The 23,953-nt window shown below is 39.4% G+C and overlaps 1 protein-coding gene across 5 annotated transcripts in view; it reads right to left on the reverse strand.

Annotated features, from left to right (window-relative positions):
- arvcfb (ARVCF delta catenin family member b) overlaps positions 1-23,953 on the reverse strand; it is a 260,772-nt gene that overhangs the window by 31,885 nt on the left and 204,934 nt on the right. For 4 of the 5 annotated variants that reach the window (XM_061672972.1, XM_061672974.1, XM_061672971.1 and 1 more), the window contains 2 exons: positions 21,937-21,954; positions 12,716-12,787 (listed from right to left, as the gene is read on the reverse strand). In XM_061672972.1, the coding sequence (XP_061528956.1) occupies positions 12,716-12,787; positions 21,937-21,954 (90 nt within the window). The remainder of the gene's footprint in view (positions 1-12,715; positions 12,788-21,936; positions 21,955-23,953) is intronic. The other variant, XM_061672973.1, reaches the window with a different exon arrangement.

The raw sequence follows: 23,953 nt of genomic DNA on the forward strand, positions 1-23,953 counted from the left end.
CCAGGCCAATTTGTATTTCTAAAATGCTAACTCTGTCACCAATGTTCTGAGGGGTACAAAATTGTCAAGCGTAACAAAAAAACTTTGAAAAAAGTTAATGTCATAACTTGGGTTTGGAGATATTCTACTTTATTTACTTAAATAGTTTGATGGTTGATTGATGAGCAACGCAGATTTCTTCGGATTCATGTTACAATACCAGAGCAATAAGTAAGAATAAATGCAGTTATTTACCAATATGTTGAGGAGTATAGTTACATTTATTTTACATTACATTTAGTTACATTTACTGTCTTCTAACTGGCCCTTCCAGTTAGAAGACTCTGTCATCGATAATGCCAATTTGGCCCTTGGTGAAAATTAGTTTGACACCCCTGGTGTAAAACTCACAGGACACATACAAACAAACAACGATTCACACTTACATTCACACCTCCAGACAATTTAGTCGTCAATCAACATTGCATGCATGTTTTTAGAATGTGGGACGAATGGAGTACCCGTGCAGGCACAGGGAGAATATGCAGACTCCACACAGGAAGGTTGGATTTTAACCCAGAACCTCAGAACTGTGCAGCAGATGTGCTAACCATTCGTTCACCCTGCCATGCAAATCCTCCAGATATAGATAGAACATTGTGAATCATGAAATAATCTTGGGGTGTGAGTAACCTTTACTTTATTTTGAAGTCGTGTTTGTTTTTCCCTTGATGTGATTAGTTTGATCGGACGTGAACACCGTAATCAAACGTGTGGACCAATTCAACTGCACTGCAAAAACTCAAAATCTTACCAAGAATATTTGGCTTATTTCTAGTCAAAAGTCTAAAAAATTATCTGATTACTTTTAAAATAAAAAAAGTCACCTAAAAAAGTAACTATTTTAAATTTTCACTTGTTTCAAGCTAATTCTTACTTGATATAAGTAGAAAAAAAGAATTACCAGTGGAGTTAATTTTTTTCTTACACTAATGGGATTTAAAAAAATTATTATCTTTTAAAACTTATTTCCAGGAAAAGTTTGCTTGAAACAAGTAAAAAAATGTCTCAAACCAAGTTACATTATATGTGATTAGTTTTGACTTGAAAATAAAACAAATATTCCTGGTAAGATTTTGAGGTTTTGCCGTGTGGTTGAAGACTAGTACTAGTCCAAACAAGCTGCTTTGTTTAGTTGTGGTGACACCTTGACCCAATCTAACTGGTAAATTGTTACATAACAACAGGAAACATGTAAACAGATGAAACCATTGACTAAATAATGAATCTTTACTAAATACTGTATGTATCCAGTTAGCATGTCATCATGAGAATGCTCAATATTTGCTACCTTGTTTTGTGCAGCCATATGACAGAAAGCATATCTTCTTTTGATGTCTTAAAGGGCAATCCTCTATTTGCTGTTATACTCTATCCTGGCAGATTTTGTTTCACTCACTTTTCCAACATTCTTTCCGTTCGCTTTCTGCTGACCAATATGAAAAAAAAGCAATATCATGTGGTTTGATGTTTTGCTTTTTGCTGGATTTTGTCATGTGCAAAACGAAAAAAGAAATAAAGTTTACAAATACATCAACAAATAATGTTCTTTAACATTGATATTTAAGGTTGACATACATACTGTACATACATGCACAGGCAGACAGGCAGACTGACAGACAGGCAGGAAGACATAAAAACATCTATAATATGAATTATTTTCCAGTTTTAGCAAAAAGATTTTTAGCTCTATATCGATCTGTTTGACTTTAGGGTGCCCCAAAAAGGACACACATGCTACAGTCACGTTTGCTGCCTGTTATAGTAACAAAATCAGCAGGAATCTGATTATGATGTTGGACAAATGCTGAACCCAGATTAAGAAGCACACTCGTTCCCCATCCCCCTTGACTCCATTGGATTGGTGCATCACAGCCTGACCCTACGTCCCGCTGTCTCATAGAAGAACAAGCATCCAGAATGCATGATGCCTATTGTGATGGCTGAAAGTGAAGGGATTTGCTGTTTCTGGATTGGTGTCAGCAACTATCCCTCATTTAATGCTTGCTCCAGCCCCTTCAACCCATCACATGCTTAAGTGTGATGGATACGTTGGATTAACTCTTGTGTAGAGAATGACAATCTCTGCTGTTCTCTCCTTATATACACGTCAAGCCATATAGCAAAGTTATTCTCGTCCCACAATAACATTGACAGTTAGGATGTTGATTTAAGGCCACCTAAACCATCTTCAGAGGGGGCGCTAGAATATAGTTCAACTCTATGCATCTCGCAAGCCCTAGATTTGGACCACCTGTGGACATTGGCTTAACTACAGCAATGTATTAAGCCAAATAAAATCGTGCTGTGTGGCTTCTCGTATAATTCCACAACACATACTGTACATTCAGACAGTGGTCAACTGCAAAGACCATGCCACATCACAGTTCAATATATATATATATAATATATATATATATTATTTATTTTTTTAAATGCACCTAAGATAAACAAGTTTGAATACAAATTTACTTATTGGCCAAGGGTTTTGGTCCATGGTCCTTACCATTGACTAATCTCTGTCAATTGATTTATTGACAAAGAATCATTATTTCTGTGTGACAACAAACTGGAATGGAAGCAAAAGAACACAAAACCCACTGTGTTTCTTGTTCATGAATAATGTCAGCTGGTAGAAATTTATCTTCTTTTAAAAATGCATTTACTGTATTTGGGTGAAAATACAGTCATCACTCTTACAGTTACTGCACAAGATTAGAGTTTGCTGATCTAAACTATACAATGGCAGCCCAAATTTAACCATAATGCTTGTTGGTCATCATTACAGTATTGAGGGGAAATCCAGGCTGTGCACAACACGGTTAATTCTCCAGAGAGCCTGAAAATTTTAACTACTGTGGATTCCTACCATAATGGGACAGAAGATTGAAACGTTTGGAGAACCTGTTGATTACTGGCATGTTCTGTGTGTGGTTTATGCATCGCAACAGCACTGGGAAAAAGTACTGTAATTACCTTTTTCTAACCATATGTAGATGAATGCTGCCATGTATCATCACACATGCAGTATAAAGCCTTATTCCACTGATAATGTCTAGTTCAGCCACCTAGGAATAGTATTACAGAAATCACTTTGTATTTCCACAGCACACCAGGTGGTCTAACTTAATATGCCTCTCACTCTTTTTTTTTAAACTTCTTTTTGCATCATTATCACTATTTTCCATGACTTTCATGTGAAAACCCCCATGGAAGGTGGTTTAGGAGAATGTGAACATTAGCCACAATATATTAACATAACTAGTAAAAGCTTTTTGCTGTGGTGACATTACCAAAAATACTGTAGAGTACAGAATGTGACAAGCATGTTGGGAGTGTTGGGCTTGATGTAACTCTAGCAGATTGTGACATAATTGTATTTTTCAATGGAGACAGTCAATGAACAGTTGCCCTGTCTATGGACTAAACAAGCACAAAAACACAGTTGTGACTGTGTAACTTTACTAAAACTACATTGAATATCAAGCCACTTTGGCTGTGTTCACACTGCAGGTCAATTCCAATTATTTTGCCCAATGTGACATGTATCGGATTTTTTCATGTCAATCTGAACAGTGTAATTCAGATTTTTTCATATTGGACAAAGGCCTCTTTCATGTGTGGATATAAACTGGATATGTAACCGGCGTGTGTGCAGTATCGATGCTCACGGGGCGCGCATCCGACCTATACATCATTAAAACATACATCAAATTGTTTGACAAAACACAAATGGCGGACGAAGGAGCAGAAAACAGTCAGTGGTGAAAAGAAGACGCTTTACAACTGATGGATATAAGAAAACGTCGGCTCCGGTTGCACAAAATCCTTGAAATCGCCACAAATGTGTCATGACGAGACCTACGCGAGGGGCCATGTTTATTTCCGTCAACACGGTGACTCGTGTTTGCAAATACGTGACATAGCCAGAAGCTGTCAAAATCGTTATTGTCACTAACTTCAAAACAACATACAGTGGAACCCCGGGTTACAAGCTTAATTCATTACGTGCCCCCGTTTTTAACCCCAAACGTTCGTAAACTGAGGTAATGTTTCCCATTGAAACGCTCTTTTTATCGATGTATAGTTAAGAATAAATACAGGGTAATATAGAAATAAATGAAAACACATTATGAAGAAATAACAAAGAAACATGAAAAGCTGTTTATTGCTCATTAACTTTAACTAAGGCGTGGCAAGGGGAGGAGGACAATGGCTCCTCCATTAAAGAAGAGTCTTCTTCCATAATACAACCCCAATTCCAATGAAGTTGGGACGTTGTGTTAAACATAAATAAAAACAGAATACAATGATTTGCAAATCATGTTCGACCTATATTTAATTGAGTACACTACAAAGACAAGATATTTAATGTTCAAACTGATAAACATAATTGTTTTTAGCAAATAATCATTAACTTAGAATTTTAAGGCTGCAACACGTTCCAAAAAAGCTGGGACAGGGTCATGTTTACCACTGTGTTACATCACCTTTTCTTTTAACAACATTCAATAAACATTTGGGAACTGAGGACACTAATTGTTGAAGCTTTGTAGGTGGAATTCTTTCCCATTTTTGCTTGATGTACAGCTTCAGCTGTTCAACAGTCCGGGGTCTCCGTTGTCATATTTTACGCTTCATAATGAGCCACACATTTTTAATGGGAGACAGGTCTGGAGTGCAGGCAGGAGAGTCTAGTACCCGCACTCTTTTATTATGAAGTCACGGTGTTGTAGCACATGCAGAATGTGGTTTGGCACTGTCTTGCTGAAATAAGCAGGGGCGTCCATGAAAAAGACGTTGCTTGTATGGCAGCTTATGTTTCTCCAAAACCTGTATGTACCTTTCAGCATTAATGGTGCCTTCACAGATGTGTAAGTTACAAGTTATTGTATTCTGTTTTTATTTAAGATAAACACAACGTCCCAACTTCATTGGAATTGGGGTTATAATTCTGATTTTGGTGTGTTTTCTCGTCTGTTTCTTTTGTAATTCATTGGTTGATTTTGGCACAAAAAAATGATCCTAGGAATTTTCTGTACAAAAAAAAAATACAGAAAGTGGGATGTCACATTTTAATTTGAAAGATTAGATGCTGTTGGCAATATTGCTGCACAACATAGATCCTTCCAACTTGCCCATCCCAAGACCATTGGCAAATTGAAAATAGTAATTAAAGAGGTCATTTTTCGCTGAAAATTTGGGGTGTAACCTGAATTGTTCGTAAAACGGGCTGTTTGTAATCTGGGCTTCCACTGTACTATTAAAGGAGCCAGCACTCACATGCGCACAGTGTCAGTTCAAACATTTGTGGCCTTTGTAATCATCAAAATTGCCCACACCCAGTCTCCAACTACATCTACATTAAGTGCATGCCACATGTCAAGAGTAAGAAGGCATTTTTCCTGTTTTCTGTACTTACCTGTATGTGGATGGGACCTGCTTGTGTCTCAAGCAGGTCTAAGCAGGTCTAACTCAACAGAAAAAATTCTGTTGAGTTAGATTTTTATGCTGATTAAAACTAAAATTGGCATGGTGATACAAAATTGCAGTCAGTTTTTTTTCTAGCACGTCAAGTGTTTTCTCCACAGCTTACCCTCCAGATAAGCAAAATTCCACTGATTAGCTGGAGTAAGACTTGCCAGCTGCTTACGATTGGACTCATTTACAGGTACGTGGCAACTTGTTTGTACAGTCACAATTGAGACGGTGCGGTGAAAGGTGTGTGCAGCTCCCAATAGGTCAGTACTATCAATATCTGCAAACAGAAAGCTTGCATAATTGGAATTAAGTGGATTTGTGCTGGCTCTCTTAACCTTGTAACCGTGGGCATACCGTTCTAAATTGTGTTCCCCAGTGTTAGTTGATCCATAGGTCAAGTATGGTGTGTTCATGCAGCAGTCGTAGTAATTAAGTCTCACCTTTCTATGAAATTTGACAGCAGGAAGTGAGGCAGAAGGGTGGATTTAGGGAGACGTCAGTAACATATGAGTGGCACGTTAGGCTAAACAAGAGGGTGAAAGGCTTACTGCAGCAACAAATACATCTGAAAGACCCAGCATCAGCGTTTGCTATCTTGGTGTTAAATTTTACCCACAAAAACAGAGTCGCTACAGTATGTGAGACTGCTGCTTGGAATTTACAATGCACAATCCATCATTTACAATATTCTGTTTTTAAATGACATGAACTGGAGATGTAGTACTTCTCTTCCCATGCGCTATAATTGTACCACTCTGGAGAGTTGGCATTTAAAGGAGAAAAGATGCTTTATCTTGAAAAAAGGATCTGCTAGAACAAATGGTCTCACTGCACCACGACGTTCATTGCGCCTTGGGGGAGAGTGGCGAGTGGTGATTTTGTGGAGAAGAACCAGATTCATATCATTGAGTCTTTTAGTGAACTATGCGCAGTGACATCAACAAAATGGAACAATGGAAGTGTGGCTCACTTTTTCTTAATTCAATCGAGTTTCACACTTTTCAATGCAACAGAGAGCTCATCAGCGTTGGTAGCACGAGGGGTGTTCATTATTCCAAAAATAGAGTTCTCCCATAGGACGATAGCAAAAAGGGTTATACAATACATAACTATTTGTCAGTATATATACTGACAAATAGCAAGAAGGCAAACTTGCTCAGGCCTTTCGAACATAATACCTAATTACTTTGATGACTGCAAATGATTTGAAAAAAGAAAAATCATCAATGTCACTTTCAGTGGGATTCTAGCATGCATGCTCAATCCGGGCTGCTTATGTTCATTTTAAAACAAAGTCTCATACTCAAAAAGGCACAAAATGGTGACGAGACATACAGTAAGCTTATAAGAGATAGTGTGAGGGGCAATATTTCCATATTTACTCAATCTGCCTTGTATTGAAAGACAACCTCTTTATACTGAAAAAACAACATTTTAAAGCCTTGTTTTCACAAAGAAGCACCAGTGTTATTTGGTTCAGTCTGGTACAGTACGATTTTTTGTTTTGTTTTAGTTTGAAAAAAATAACATCTACATATATACGGTAAAAAAATACGGTAAAATAAAAATAAAAACAAAACACTTGTGAATGACAAGAGGAGGACAATCACAACAGATTTCTAAAAAAAATCTAGTATAATGTACTCTGTCTGTAATGATGGATTTGAATTTTTAGGCTGTCTTTTGTTATGAGGTATACAAAGTAATCCCAAAATAACCAAATAAGTAGTGGTCTTACTTATATGTGTCTCCATTGCCACTGATGAGGACCCCAAAGGTCTGCACAGTTTTTTCCTCTCTGACTGACATTTGCATTATGTGTGGGTGTGAAGAGACGTAAAGATGCAGCTATGTGAAAAAGGAATGTGACTATCTACTATTGTATTAGATACGACTTGGCCTTGTTTAGACCACTTCAGCCTTGACGAACACGGTCAAGAACGCTAGCCTTGGGTAAAAAAAAAAAAAAGTGCCATTTTTTTCAAAACAATCTGTACAAAAAGTTGAATTTATACAGTAGACTTCAGTTGCCAGAAATATCCATCCATCCATTTCTTTACCGCTTATCCTCACTAGGGTCGCGAGCTGCTGGAGCTTATCCCAGCTATCTTCGGGCGAGATGTGGGTACACCCCGAACTGGTCGTCAGCCAATCGAAGTGCAGAGAGAAATAAACACAACCATTTGCACTCACATTCACACCTACGGGCAATTTAGAGTCTTCAATCAACCTACCATGCATGTTTTTGGGATGTGGGAGGAAACCGGAGTGCCCGGAGAAAACCCACCCAGGCATAGGGAGAACATGCAAATTCCACCCAGGCGGGGCCGGGATTTGAAACCCGGTCCCCAGAACTGTGAGGCAGATGTACTAACCAGTCGTCCAGCCTGCTGGCTGGCAGGAGTATGTTTCCAGAAATTTGATGGACGTATAGATGGCTAAATAAAGCCCATTTCCTCGCATAATATAGATAGAATCCAACTCCTATGTAACATTACTGTTGTCACATACGATTGTTATACTGTTGTTGTTCTGTTGTTGTTTTTGCTAATTTTCCTCTCCTCAGTACCCTGTCAAACCTCATTCTTTCCAATGAATAACCATTACAATATTAATAACCAGGAAGAATATCAAAATCCCTCATTGCACAGGAAAATTGTTCAAGCATAAAAAGACAGATGCAGCCAACTGCATGACCAAGTAGCCGAAGAGAACAGGTTAAAAAAACAACAACGTGTAAGTGTAAATTACCATTTGCTTTCATTATAACAAGATATGTGTTCGTGTTCTGCTGTAACCCAAAGGCAACCATAAGTAATCATTTAACTCTTTTAAATATTCTGGAAAAAAAAAAACAGGAACTGTAATTACATGTCCCCAATCTGGCCTGTTTATCTGGCATTCCATATCCATAAGACATCCATCCATCCATCCATTTTCTGTACCGCTTATCTTCACTAGGGCCGTGGGCGTGCTGGAACCTATCCCAGTTATCTTAGGCGAAAGGCGGTGTACACCCTGAACTGGTCGCCAACCAATCACAAGGCACATATAAACAAACAACCATTCACACTCACATTCACACCTACGGGCAATTTAGAGTCTTCAATTAACCTACCATTCATGTTTTTGGGATGTGGGAGGAAACCGGAGTGCCCGGAGAAAACCCACGCAGGCACGGGGAGAACATGCAAACTCCACACAGGGGGGGCCAGGATTTGAACCCCGGTCCTTTGAACTGTGAAGCATATGTGCTAACCACCGTACCGCCATCCATAAGACATGCGTACACAAAAATAAAATAAAATAAACAAATATTTTCAACTGCCAGGTTGAACCTCAGTATTGACTTCATGTATAAAATCAGCTCAGGACACATGAAATCTGCCATATCTCCTGCAAACCTGTGCAGCGAATAAGGGGTGAGCTCAGTCATTCTGCACACTTGACAAGCTGATACTGGCAGAGACGAGAGTGAGCACCAGACAAAAAAACAAAACAAACAAACAAAAACACACAGATTTATACGGATAAACCTTTATAGTTACAGCACAAATCAGCGCACGTTCAAAGTGTTTCTTGGTTAGCTGGTATACACAAATATTTTTAATCTGCTACAGACCCCACACATAAAGATAAAGCAAAAACAGGCATTTAACACAGTGATTTACAAACTTATATTACATATTTTACAATTGGAAAATCTCACGGCACACCAACAAACAAAAATGTCACAAAAAGTAGATACAGAGTAATTACTGTATGTACCTCCTGCCATCTAATAAAAGAGCATTTATTTGTTCTGTCTGTCAGTATGCTTCACTGTTATAAATAGAGGAACAACGATACATTATTTCTTGTAAAAGAATAATCTTTTGAGCAGTTGAGTAAAATTTTATAATTTTCCACGGCACACTGGTTGGGAATCACTGATTTAACAGTTTTGGTCGTATTGTGTGGTGTGCTCCGATAATTTCAACACCAAACACCACACACATAAAGATTCTGTTCCACCGCCGATCTAGGAACAAGTCCTTCAAGGCAGAAATCTCACGTGATCACACGTGATCTAACGTGAAACCCGAGAAGAAGAAAAATGTCCACTTTTATACCAAAAAACAACATTAGGTAACACGTGTTATTTATTAATTTATTAAATTTTTTAAATGGTCGTTTCCTTGTCCCTGAGTAAGGGCGCTTCTTGATTGGCTACATGCTGTTCCATGTCATAATTCATAGCATCATGACTCACGGAGTAGTCGGCTTTCCCCAAGATCTTCCTATGTCAATATTTAAGATTGTCAGCCCGACCTGTTGCAGACCCTATAATCGGGATAAATCCACTCTTAACACAACTCAGACCTAAGGATAATCTTGAAGGAATATTCTTATAAAGCACAGGTGTCAAATTGGTGGCCCGGGGGCCAGATCCGGCCCACCACATCATTTTATGTGGCCCGCGAAAGCAAATCAAAATTGTTCATTGTGTTCTGGTGTAATACCATTGAGATATTTGCAAGCATTTTTTTGTTACCAATCCACCTTTGAAAATAAATGTAATAGTTGAAAAACATGTTTTTATATATTTCAAAACTGGTTATTCATCAATGTGTTGTGTCTACTGTATGTAATTAGAATATCCATCCATCCATCCATCCATTTTCTGAGCCGCTTCTCCTCGTTAGGGTCGCGCGCGTGCTGGAGCCTATCCCAGCTGTCATGGGCAGGAGGCGGGGTACACCCTGAACTGGTTGCCAGCCAATCGCAGGGCACATAGAAACAAACAACCATTCGCACTCACAATCATGCCTACGGGCAATTTAGAGTCTCCAATTAATGCATGTTTTTGGGATGTGGGAGGAAACCGGAGTGCCCGGAGAAAACCCACGCAGGCACGGGGAGAACATGCAAACTCCACACAGGCGGGGCCGGGGATTGAACCCAATCAGCAAACACATACATACAGTACATAAAGCCACTTATAAACAAATGAACTATTATTACTAGTATACAATGCATCCCAAAAAAACCGATGGTATTTTAGTACTGCTCAAGATGTGACAACATGTTGATTTGATATTATTTGCAGTTCCCTTATTATTGTGAGGTTTGAACAAAAATACCCATCAATCCATTTTCTGGAACCGCTTATCCTGTTTACAACCACATAGAGGTGAAGCGCAGCCTAGCTCACTTCAGGCAAAAGGCACTCTGTATTCTGAACTGGTCACCTGTCAATCAATCGCAGGGCACAACAGACAGACAACCATTCCCACTCACACTGACACGATCACTCAGTCGGAGCTGAACCCACACTGTCTGCACAAAATTCAGGCATAATAACCACTACACCGTCCGTCACTGACTTGAAAAAATAATACAACCCCAATGCCAATGAAGTTGGGACGTTGTGTTAAACATAAATAAAAGCAGAATACAATGATTTGCAAATCATGTTCAACCTATATTTAATTGAATACACTAGAAAGTCAAGATATTGAATGTTCAAACTGATAAACTTCATTGATTTTAGCAAATAATCATTAACTTGGAATTTTATGGCTGCAACACGTTACAAAAAAGCTGGGACAGGTGGCAAAAAAGACTGAGAAAGTTAAGGAATCCTCATCAAACACCTGTTTGGAACATCCCACAGGTGAACATGCTAATTGGGAACCGGTGGGTGCCATGATTGGGTATAAAAGGATAATTGCTCAGTCATTCACAAGCAAAGATGGGGCGAGGTTCACCTCTTTGTGAACGAGTGCATGAGAAAATAGTCCAACAGTTTAAGGACAATGTTCCTCAACGTACAATTGCAAGAAATGTAGGGATTTCATCATCTATGGTCCATAATATCATCAAAAGGTTCAGAGAATCTGGAGAAATCACTGCATGTAAGCAGCAAGGCCGAAAAACCACATTGAATGCCCGTGACCTTCGATCCCTCTGGCGGCACTCCATCAAAAACCGACATCAATGTGTAAAGGATATCACCACATGGGCTCAGGAACACTTCAGAAAACCAATGTCAGTAAATACAGTTTGGCCCTAGATCCGTAAGTGCAACTTGAAACTCTCCTATGCAAAGCAAAAGCCATTTATCAATAACACCCAGAAACGCCGCCGGCTTCTCTGTGTCCAAGCTCATCTAAGATGGACTGATCCAAAGTGGAAAAGTGTTCTGTGGTCCGACAAGTCCACATTTCAAATTGTTTTTGGAAATTGTGGACGTCGTGTCCTCCGGGCCAAAGAGGAAAAAAAACCATCCGGACTGTTATGGACTCAAAGTTCAAAAGCTAGCATCTGTGATGGTATGGGGCTGTGTTAGTGCCAATGGCATGGGTAACTTACACATCTGTGAAGGCACCATTAATGCTGAAAGGTACATACAGGTTTTGAAGAAACATGCTGCCATCCAAGCAACATCTTTTTCATGGACGCCCCTGCTTATTTCAGCAAGACAATGCCAAACCACATTCTGCACATGTTACAACAGCGTGGCTTCGTAGTAAAAGAGTGCGGGTACGAGACTGCCCTGCCTGCAGTCCAGAACTGTCTCTCATTGAAAATGTGTGGCGCATTATGAAGCGTAAAATACGACAACGGAGACCCCGGACTGTTGAACAGCTGAAGCTGTACATCAAGCAAGAATGGGAAAGAATTCCACCTACAAAGCTTCAACCATTCGTGTCCTCAGTTTCCAAACATTTATTGAATGCAGTTAAAAGAAAAGGTGATGTAACACAGTGGTAAACATGACCCTGTCCCAGCTTTTTTGGAATGTGCTGCAGCCATAAAATTCTAAGTTAATGAGTATTTGCTAAAAACAATAAAGTTGTTCACTGTGAACATTAAATGTCTTTGTAGTGTATTCAATTAAATATAGGTCGAATATGATTTGCAAATCATTATATTCTGTTTTTATTTATGTTTAACACAATGTCCCAACTTCATTGGAATTGGGGTTGTAATAATAAATAAATAAAGACAATTGCTGCTACCACAGTGTAGACCTCCCTCTGCTGGCTAACATGCACTTGACTGGACTCCAAAAGGTTAATGTCAATGTATTATTATTAATCAGTTTATTTGAAAGGGGTCCCACATATTTGACTATTGATCTATTTCAGATCGAACAGCAACTATTTCAGTTTCTGTTTCGGGAAGTTTTGCTTGATGGTGAAGCCCCTACCTTTTGTCGGCTCAGCACGCTTGGGAAGATCCAATGTGTCGTAGTTTTTGTCATTCTCACCATTTTTTCTACCTGGATGGAAGAGAGAGCACATGGCACACAGTCACAAGACTGAGAACAAGAGCTTAAATGCGTTCAAAACACTTTGATCTTTCAAATCTGACACACTATTGGAAGAAAAAAACAATTGGGGCAATTAAACCAGTAGACAATAGCCCCATTTCCAACGCAGTAACTTTTTTTAGGAACTTTTTCGACTTACCTTGGTATTTTTTAAATAGACCTCTGAATTTCACAAAAACTGAGTGTCTGATTTAGTTCCTCCTCACCTCTGTGCTCTTTCTGGAAGGCCCTGGAACCTTCGAGGGGCGGGCTGTGCTGATGAATGGTGATTGGTTCAACACAGTTCAATTACACTGAACTTTGAGGTGCAGTGCAAATGCAAACCACATGGCCCACAGCAACATATTTCCTGGAATTCTTGCTACCAGGAACTATAAGTTCCTGGGCTTTTGTTAGAAAAGGGGCTAACCATCCATTTACATAACCATTAAATCATACAAGTGAGACTAATCAGACAATTATAACAATTGGATCTGACATACAGTCCTGCTAACCATTATGGGCACCCCTTCAGTTTTTTCATAACCTGTATAATAGCTTGACAAATAAATGGAAATGTACCGATCTTATATAATCAGGATATTTTAATTGGAGGTCCAAAGTAATTTAACAAAGAAACTTTTTTTTTCAACTGAGAAATTGTAATTTCAAAGAAAAACTGAAAACAGCAAATGCAGCAATATTGGCACCCTTCCATAATATTTGGTTGCAGACGATGACACCCTCCAAATTTTTAGTGTATGGTATTTTATCTTTCTTTACAATTTCTTGAAGCTCTTGAACATTTCCAGGGTTCTTTCCCCCTTTGGCAAATTTCAGCTTCCCCCAAAGATTTTCAATTGGCTTGAGTTCAGGACTCATTGCTGGCTATTTTAAAACTGTCCATTTTTCCCTTTGAACCATTCCTGTATACCGTCAAGGCCTCCAGTACCAGATGGAACAAAGCAGCCCCACAACATTATGGTTCCTCCACCATGTGTAACTGTTGGCAGGGTGTTCTTTTCCTTAAAGGCTTCATTATGCCGTTAGTGTAGTGTGGTTAGTGTGGATTGCCAAAAAGCTCTATTTTTTTTTCATCTCGTCCATAATGGTTATATAACCATTATGGGCAAAATGTAATATATATATTATATATTATATAAGAGGAAATATATATCATTTCCTCTTTTGTTCTGTATAGAAAAATTTTGCTTGCACGTGATTCAATTTCTTCAGGAGATATTCCCCATTTAGTACTTAAAGTTCATACATGTTTTAAAAATGTGCTAATCAAAAAACCCTGGTTGATATGGCTTCAGTCCATTATCTTACAGTATTTCTTTCATCCAGAACGTACATACATAATGTAAGCAGCGTCTAGAGCTGGAGCACAAGTGTGATTATTGTATTATATCAGTGTTTGACCATTTATCCTCAAATCTTAATGCTATACATGTTCAAATTCTGTAGCCCAATAATGACCTAATGTGAGAGCTTCGTAGTAAGAACTGGTGGGAAAGTGTGGTGCTCAATTCCATTTATTTAGAATGTTAGTGCAATATAAATTAGTTTAACAGGTGTACCTAAAGAAATCTGAGGAACTGAAAGAAATCTAGCTGCGGTTATCAGATTTTTCATAATCAGATAATGGCCGTGATGCAGCACTGGAAAGCATATTGAATTATGCCATTTACATGATCAACAGAATAATCATATTACTACAGTTATCAGATAATGATGACATTTTTAGTGTGCATGTAAAATGTCTTCACTGTAGATGTAAAACCCTGCACCCTGTGTGGGGCCCCCATTTGCCGCTATAATGCAACCCCAATTCCAATGAAGTTGGGACGTTGTGTTAAACATAAATAAAAACAGAATACGATGATTTGCAAATCATTTTCGACCTATATTTAATTGAATACACTACAAAGACAAGATATTTAATGTTCAAACTGGTAAACTTTCTTGTTTTTAGCAACTTAGTACTTTAACTTAGAATTTTATGGCTTCAACACGTTCCAAAAAAGCGAGGACAGGGTCATGTTTACAACTGTGTTGCTTCACCTTTTCTTTTAACAACATTCAATAAACGTTTGGGAACTGAGGACACTAATTGATGAAGCATTCTTGCTTGATGTACACCTTCAGCTGTTCTACAGTCCGGTGTCTCCGTTGTCGTATTTTATGCTTCATAATGCGCCACACATTTTCAATGGGAGACAGGTCTGGACTGCAGGCAGGCCAGTCTAGTACCCGCACTCTTTTACTACAAAGCCACGCTGTTGTAACACGTGCGGAATGTGGTTTTGCATTGTCTTGCTGAAATAAGAAGGGGCGTCCATGAAAAAGACGTTGCTTGGATGGCAGTTTATGTTTCTCCAAAACCTGTATGTGCCTTTCAGCATTAATGGTGCCTTCACAGATGTGTAAGTTACCCATGGCATTGGCACTAACTCAGCCCCATACCATCACAGATGCTGGCTTTTGAAATATGCGTCCATAACAGTCCGGATGGTTCTTTTCCTCTTTGGCCCGGAGGACACAAATCAATTTGAAATGTGGACTCGTTGGACCACAGAACACTTTTCCACTTTGCATCAGTCCATCTCAGCTCGGGCCTAGAGAAGCCGGCGGCGTTTTCTGGGTGTTGTTGATAAATGGCTTTTGCTTTGCATAGTAGAGTAAGTTGCACTTACAGATGTAGCGCCGAACTGTATTTGCTGAAATTGGTTTTCTGAAGTGTTCCTGAGCCCATGTGGTGATATCCTTTACACTTTGACGTCGGTTTTTGATGCAATGCCGCCTGAGGGATCGAAGGTCACGGGCATTCAATGTTGGTTTTCAGCCTTTCCACTTACATACAGTGATTTGTCCAGATTCTCTGAACCTTTTGATGATATTATGGACCGTAGATGATGAAATCCCTAAATTCCTTGCAATTGTACATTGAGGAATATTGTCCTTAAACTATTAGACTATTTTCTCACGCACTTGTTCACAAAGAGGTGAACCTCGCCCCAGCTTTGCTTGTCAATGACTGAGCAATTCAGGGAAGCTCCTTTTATAACCAATCATGGCACCCACCTGTTCCCAATTAGCCTGTTCACCTGTGGGATGTTCCAAACAGGTGTTTGATGAGCATTCGTCAACTTTCTCAGTCTTTTTTGCTGCCTGTCCCAGCGTTTTTGGAACGTGTTGCAGCCATAAAATTCTAAGTTGATGATTATTTGCTAAAAACAATAAAGTTTATCAGTTTGAACATTAAATAGCCTGTCTTTGTAGTGTATTCAATTAAATATAGGTTGAACATGATTTGCAAATCATTGTATTCTGTTTTTATTTATGTTTAACACAACGTCCCAACTTCATTGCAATTGGGGTTGTAGTTTCCACTTTACTGGACAAGATGTATAAGATGATGGGAGTGGGTCTGTAGTAAACTGTTTATTTATCCAGGGAGGCCATATGTCACTGGTGTTGGACAGTGGGGCCCGGCTCACTACTTCTGTTCTGGTGCATCCCAAAAATGTTTGATGGAGCTGAGGTCTGTGCTCTCAAGTTCTTCCACATGCATTTATGGACCTCTACTTTTGGAAGTCTTGTCTAGTATACTATTACATTTCTTTTAAAAACAAAAAACATGTCTTTTGTATATTGTTATTTTTCTTAATCAGAACCGTATTGTTGTCGAACATCTAATATTCCGTTTGATTTCTGCTGGCGTATTAGACAATTGAAAGGTTATGTTAGCTAACACGCACAAAATGTATTTCTATGAGACACAATCAAATGGGCAAAATATGATATGATGTGTTTTTCCAAATGAAAAGGTTTCATGCTATTTTATTTCATTGGCTGTTAACTATTATGTTGATATGTTGATTGTTATACACATACAAACAACAATAAGAGCAATTCCTGAGAGGGAAACGCCTTCCCTAACTGTAAGGATGAGAGGAAATGGACAGGGTGTGGTGATTACAGCTGGCAACTAATGGTCATGTTGCATGTTCATAATAATGCCCAACAGACATGATAGAGATTTACACAACAAACCCCGGAACTAGACACCATTTCCAGGCACAAGAGTTGGAGAAGGAGGAAGCTACAGAACTCTACCTCAACACTGAACTACCACTTCTGCTCAGGAAATAAACTCTCAAACTCAAGCAGTCCAAAGCCAATCAGTTATTATTATCTTGCCAAGGGCCTCACCGTTGAGTGGAGAAGCTTTTAATTACTGTTAGCGGCATACCTCAATAGTCGCACAAAATTTCTGAGTTGCTGCCAAGCATTAAGCTGCCCAACCTGAGGTCAGTACTTTTGGTGTCTTTCTTTGTTACTTGTTGCAAAAGTGTCAAGAGTCACATTTAAAATAAGACTTCCATGGGCCCTAATACTGTTTATAGCAGAGACGCAGTGGAATTGTTGGCAAGTTTGAGACATTATTTATACCATGTGACGAGGCAGAGAATTACATGCAGTGGAGTCGACCGCTAACATTAGCTTCCAGCAATAGCTGCAGCTTTACTGTCTAACTTCCAAATAACTTAACAATTTCATAAGTTTACCTGTTTTTTTATAAATATCCTAATTCCTCAAAGGAGATTACATTAACACTTGGCTGTATTTATTTATGCATTTTTTTTTAAACACACCGCGAGACCAGATACAAGCAGGCATGCAAAGAGAGATGTCAGCCTGAGGGGTCACACAAAAAATAATGACTGCCCCCAGAACTAAGTTTGGTTTCTTGCTCAAGGGCACCTTGACGTTGGTCAGGAAACAGGACTAGCAACTCTCCGACAACTTGCCATGTGACCCTCCTTATGGATGAGCTACTATTTTCGTGTGCTTGACTTCATAATATAACACTGAATCACTGCAACTTTTCTCACTTTGTGGCTCATATTGTGTCGTTCTATTTATTTCGATTAGCCAAGGTGGCAATTATCATTAGCTTCTTTTATACAAAGCTATACATATATACAGAGATAACTTGTGGGAGGAATCACAGCATTGTTTAAACAACACGGAGGTTGGAGCAATCGTTCCAAAATGAGATGTGTGATGGGCACAAATAAATTTTGTCATGAGTCACGTCTTGGAAAAAAAAGTCTGATCGTTTTAGTGTGCCGTTGGTAAAGTTTATAAAACAGTGCACCCAATGTTGAACAGTGTAAATCAACTCAACATGAGATGTGTCCTGGCTGAACAAATAAAAGGTGATATGAGGTTGCCAGGCCATTGAATGATAGAAACACATTAAAATTCACATACTGTGGCTATCGTTGCCCCTTTAATACATGAATGGAATTATTTGCCACTGGAGTCTGAACGGTGTGGGGAAGTTGTATTGAGACTTAAAAGGTGGTTCCATTGTTGGAATAAGAGGCCCAGTGGTCGAATGGACAAATCATTAGCATTAAGTGGTGTCAATTGTGGGCTTAAGTCACACCTGGGTTGTTTGTTCCATACAGTGGAGGAAATAATTATTTATATATACTTTTTTTTTGTAGTTTATTACCAAGTTTGCACACATCTCGGGAGGAATTTTGCACCACTCCTCTTTGTTGATCCTCTCCAAATCCTTAAGGTTTCGATGCTGTGCCTTGCCAACTTGAAGCTTCAGCTCCCTCCACTGATTTTCTATGGGATTGAGGTCTGGAGACTTGGGTAGGCCACTCCATGACATTATTGTGCTTCGTCTATAGCCACACTTTCATTTCCTAGGCTGTGTGCTTTGGGTCATTGTCGTGCTGGAAGACTCATCCATCACCCATTTTAAGTTTTCTGGCTGAGAGAAGGAGGTTGTTACCCAGGATTTCACAGTACAAGGCTCCATCTCAATGCAGGTGAAGTTGACCTGTCCCCTTTGCAGAGAAACACCCCCAAAGCATAATGCTTCCACCTCCATGTCTGTCACTTTGCCTCACTGGCATAAATAGGTGAATAAAGATACATTATTTCTTGGAAATAATTTTTTATTTGAGCAATTAAGTAAAATTTGATATTTCCCACGGCACACCTGAAGAGCGGTCACGGCACACTAATGTGCTCCGGCACACAGGTTGGGAATCACTGCATTAATCGATATCAGAAGACATGAAGAAATGTTTGCACCAGATTTAGCAGAAAGATCATTTCCAGCTATAGTCCATCAATTCTTAGATTATATTCTCCGAATACAAATACAAAAATACAAATGAATGGCAAGTTTCTGTGAGAGATTACATTTTTGGCCATATCACACAGCTCTAATATTCCTTTGTCCACAACGTTTATGCATTTAATTTGGTCTCCAGGTCACACCAAGACATGTTGGTGTATCGATTTTAGGTTGCTTTAATTTGTATGTAGTTTTAGTGATTGAGTCATTGGATGAGGGAAGCTCTACAGCAGCGGTTGGCAACTAAGTTAGGCCTCTGACCAAACTTTTTCGCCACAATTCAATTGCGCGCCAAAATTCCGTTTTCATCGGGCAAACCCTGCTTTTCCTACTAAAAAAACATTTTTTTCTGTTATGAAAAACATGCGTAGTAGGTTGATTGTAGACTTTAAATTGCTGGTAAGTGTGAATGTGAGTGTGAATGGCTGTTTGTTTCTATGTGCCCTGCGATTGGCTGGCGACTAGTTCAGAGTGTACCCAGCTTCTCGCCCGAAGATAGTTGGGATAGGCTCCAGCACGCCCAGGACCCTAGTGAGCAGTACAGAAAATGGATGGATGGATGGATAAATTCTCATTCCTGGGATCTGTAATTTGTAGAAGATCCCTAACACAGACAGTAAGCCAGGGGTGCCGAAACTTTTTGGCTCAGGGGCCACATTGCCGTAAAAATATTGTCATGCGGGCCAGCATTAATTTTACATGCTACCGACGAGGGAAATGCTTTTTTGTATTTTTATTTGACTATGCTGTCTGCTGCTAGGTAGATCTTATAACTGCCTGACCTGGATAAATGAAGGTTAAAATAAAAATTAATGAAATGAAAAATAAAGTATTTTTATGAAATTTGACTCAAACTCAAACTTTATTCATCAGAATCAACAAACAACATGTTTGCATTCATGTGAAGGGTGATATTGAGATCTCGACTGCAGTAAATGGGGCAGGTCTGGCTCAAAAGCGGTGGTTTTAATGGTTTTAAAGCGGTGGTTTTAATGGTTTTAAAGCGGTGGTCACGCAGGTGGGAGTCACTTCGTCTTGTCCTCACGCGGTTCTTATTCATGTTCATGACTGAGAATGTCTTCTCACAAGTATGTCGAGCCAAACAAGCTCAACATTTTCTTAGTAAATGTACGAATCTCTTGGAACCTGTCTTTATCAAGCTGCTGGTAAAAGTTGACAAGAGGGAGTTGTTGGTACCGGGTGCGACACTCTGTGTCACACTGCAGCTCAATGAGCTCCAGCTGCAGGTGGGCTGGAACGTCACTGAGATCCACAGAAACGGTTTGGGACATAGAACTTTTTGGTGAATAATACAATGGGGTTTTATAGCTTTACCTCCTTCTTCGCTTTCTTTGTTACACACTCGGGTTGATAATCCACTGTGCTCGCCAACCATGGCAGGTGCGCCATCCGTAATAATCCCCGTGATTTTATTCCACTTTAATTTTATGTCATGTACGGCGGAACAAACAGAAGCAAATAAATCTTTCCCTCTTGTTTGGTCCTGAAGGCTCTGGAGGTCAAGTAGCTCTTCACGCATGTTCATTTCACTGTCCACTCCTCTCAAAAAAAACAGGAACTGAGCGCTGTCGGATGCATCCGTGCTTTCGTCACAGGCTCACGAAAAAAATTCAAACTCCACTCCTTTTGCGTCCAACTGTCTCTTAATATCAGAAGAAACGTCTTCGTGACACAGTGCTACGAGCCAGGAAAACATTGGTGAACTGTTGCTTTTTCTCAGGACAAATGTTCTCCACCATTTTCATCACACAGTCTGTCTTGAATAAATTCACCCTCAGTAAAAGGTTTGCAGTGCTTGGCAATCAGCGTTGCCACCTCATAGCTTGCCTTTGTTGCATTTTCATTCGACTGACTGGCTCTTGTGAAAAAGTGTTGCTGTGCCGCTAAACCAGCTTCCAGTTTCTTCAATTTTTCACTGCGTTCGTTCCCAGTTAGCTTGTCGTAATTCGCATGTTCCGTCTGGTCGTGCCTCTTTATATTGAACTCCTTGAACACAGCCACAGTCTCTTGGCAAATTAGGCAGACGCAGTTGTTTCGAAACTCAGTGAAAAAATATTCAGACTTCCATTTGTCCTGGAAACGTCGACCCTCGCTATCAACTTTCCTTTTCTTACTTCCAGTTGCCATTTTAGAAATGGGCAAAAAACAGATCATGAGCAAAACGGCCCCGCGAGAGTTCAGCCACAAGTTTACTGCCATCCTGTGGTGAAATATAAAATTGCGCGTGTATTTTGCACTGCCGGGCCACATATTATTGGTTTTATGACAGAGGCTTCGGGCCAGTGGAAATATGAACACGGGCCGGATTTGGCCCGGGGGCCGGACTTTGGGCATGTCTGCAGTAAGCCAAATATAGACTCAAGTGTCATTGTTGCTATTATTGCATTTACATTTGTAGTGACAACAGATCCAGACGCATTTTTTTATTATTTTTTTTAAACAGCGTTTCCGAAATTGTCCTCCACATACTACACGTCCTATAGAGGAAAATTTTGTATGTATGAGCATGCGAGAACTGAATGTTCGGCAAATATCAAACATTAGGCTAACATTCCTGACCACGCTGAGAGTAGCTCCAACTACCAGAGATTAAATTCCTTGTGTGTTTTTGACATACTTGGCAAATAAAGAGGATTCTGATTCTGTAGCAGCCCAGCTCATTATCGTGCCCTCACAAACATCACTGGCATCCCCAAATGTATACAAAACAGACCCAGGAAGATGAGTGTGGTCTTAAAAAAAAAAAAAAAAAAAAAAAAAAAAACACTTGTGAAGAATTGGAACAATGCATGTGAAATGGTCATAACCAATTTCAGGTTTTGCCAGTACACACAAAATCATTTCTAACTATATTCTAGGGAGTGAGAGTGGGGAGGATGGGTTGGACCAAGACAAAAAAGAGAAGAAGGTTGTATGGTGCACTCACCTTGATTAAACCATTCCTCTACAGTTAGCCAAGGAAGCAGCAGCCAAAAAAAGACAAAGCACAGAAAAGAGAGAAGGGGCATTGTGAAAAAGCCATGCTCACATGTCAAAGAGCTGTGTAAAAATGAGAACAGAAATCATTTTGTGAAAATAGTGATGCAATTGGCAATTAATGATCTCACGAAAGAGGGAAATAATTAAACAGAGGAAACAAATGAAATATTTTTAAGAGGGAAAAGAAAAAAAACATTTTTTGAGCGATAAACTCAAATGAAAGACTGAAAATTGGTGTTGATTAATTTCTACAATCAAACTGGAGACAGAGTGGAAAAAAACAGTTGCAATATTTATAAAAATGCTCCTTTGAACTCAAAAGAATAAAACTGAGATGTGATCGAAATTTTAGGCTACTCATTAACTAATCAAAGCTAGAGCTGCTCCGCCAGGACTGTTCCTAATGATAAATTTTAATTTTTACAGAATGTAACATTAAATTGAAGAGGAGGCAATACGCAGCCTACTTAAGGCAACAAATTACCAACAATTTTGCAGACAGTTTCACTTAACAGCATTGCTTTGTGCTTCTTTATGGCTCTGTTTAATGTTCCTTTTTGAAAGAACACCTTGAGGGGCTGCAGCAGCTACACACAACTCATTATTTACGGCAAAGTGTTCATGTGGATAATTGGTTTCTTTAGAAGTCTGTATACATATAAGGTCTGCATTTCTTACACACACAAATGGAGGGATTTCTCCAAAGAGTCGTTAGATACCAGGGGTCACCAGCGTGCAGTCACACTTCATTGGCCATCTGATTAATGGCAGCCATTATTGTTGCACAGCAGGGAGATAACGGGGTGTGCTGCTAAGAGCTCGGGAGAGCACAGATGGAGATGTTGCTTACAACACATCTGAACATGATATCTGACAAGGAGCTGTTCCTAACATAGCAGGCTGACCAAGACTTATTTTGAAATCGTTTTGCTTGAAATAATTACTGTGATAGAAACACAAAACATGTTTACATAGCTGATGACAATGTCTTACATTTAGATGGTAAAAAAGGATAAGTTAATAAACAAAAAAGACATCGCAAACAAGGGGAAACGAATTTCCAGTCTTTGATGAAAGTGCAAGGACAGCGAGAACAGAAGAATAGAAAGAATGCAATCCAGTTATTTAAAATATTTGGGGGGAAAAAATATAATTTTTGGTAGTTTCTGTTGTAACAATTCCTCTTACCAATATAAAGGTAGTACTTTTGGAAATTACATTGTTGTGATGAGCAGCACAACATACCGGTACGTGCCATCTACTGTATACAGTAATGCGCCAGATCTTCACTATGCCCATGCCACACGGCTATTTTTTTTAATTTGTGGTACCAGCGCCACCTGCATTAGAACCTGAACATATGGAAGAACGCTACGCTCGGAAATAAGTCCTGACTGGTGACGGAAGGTGGATCATAGAGTTACGGTTAAAGTGCGGAAAAGAGGGGACAACACTGTGCTAATTGCTGCCCGCATCGAGTAACATATTTTGATGGAGGCGTCTCAATCAGTGGAGGATGTTACTATACGAGAAATGTCATGTAAGGCAATCTCATCGCAGGAAGATATCAAACTGAGATTTTTCAACAACTCGCCTCTGAAAAGCAGTGTTTAAAAGAGCGGCCTGCCAATAGTTCTAACCTCAACGCAAGTACACACTTGTGGGATCAGCTTGACCTTGCTATTTGTGCTGACTTTCGAAAACTCCTGGTTGAGTAGAGGAATGCCATCCCACACAGACCAGCATGGTCACAGGAGGAAGTGCCAGGCTGTTGTGGCTGTGTATGGTTCTTCCACAAGCTAACGAGGCTTCTAACTGTTTGGTAAAATAATGTATTGTTCAGTTACCAATATGTCTTGTTTCTTCCTTATTACTGATCAGACTCGATTCATCTAATCTATCAAAGAACACCAACCAAGATTAATTTGTAACAGCATCATAAACTAGACTAGGTGGGCAAGACT

This window comes from Phycodurus eques, chromosome 3, assembly GCF_024500275.1.
Source record: "Phycodurus eques isolate BA_2022a chromosome 3, UOR_Pequ_1.1, whole genome shotgun sequence".
In the NCBI taxonomy this organism is placed as follows: domain Eukaryota; kingdom Metazoa; phylum Chordata; class Actinopteri; order Syngnathiformes; family Syngnathidae; genus Phycodurus; species Phycodurus eques.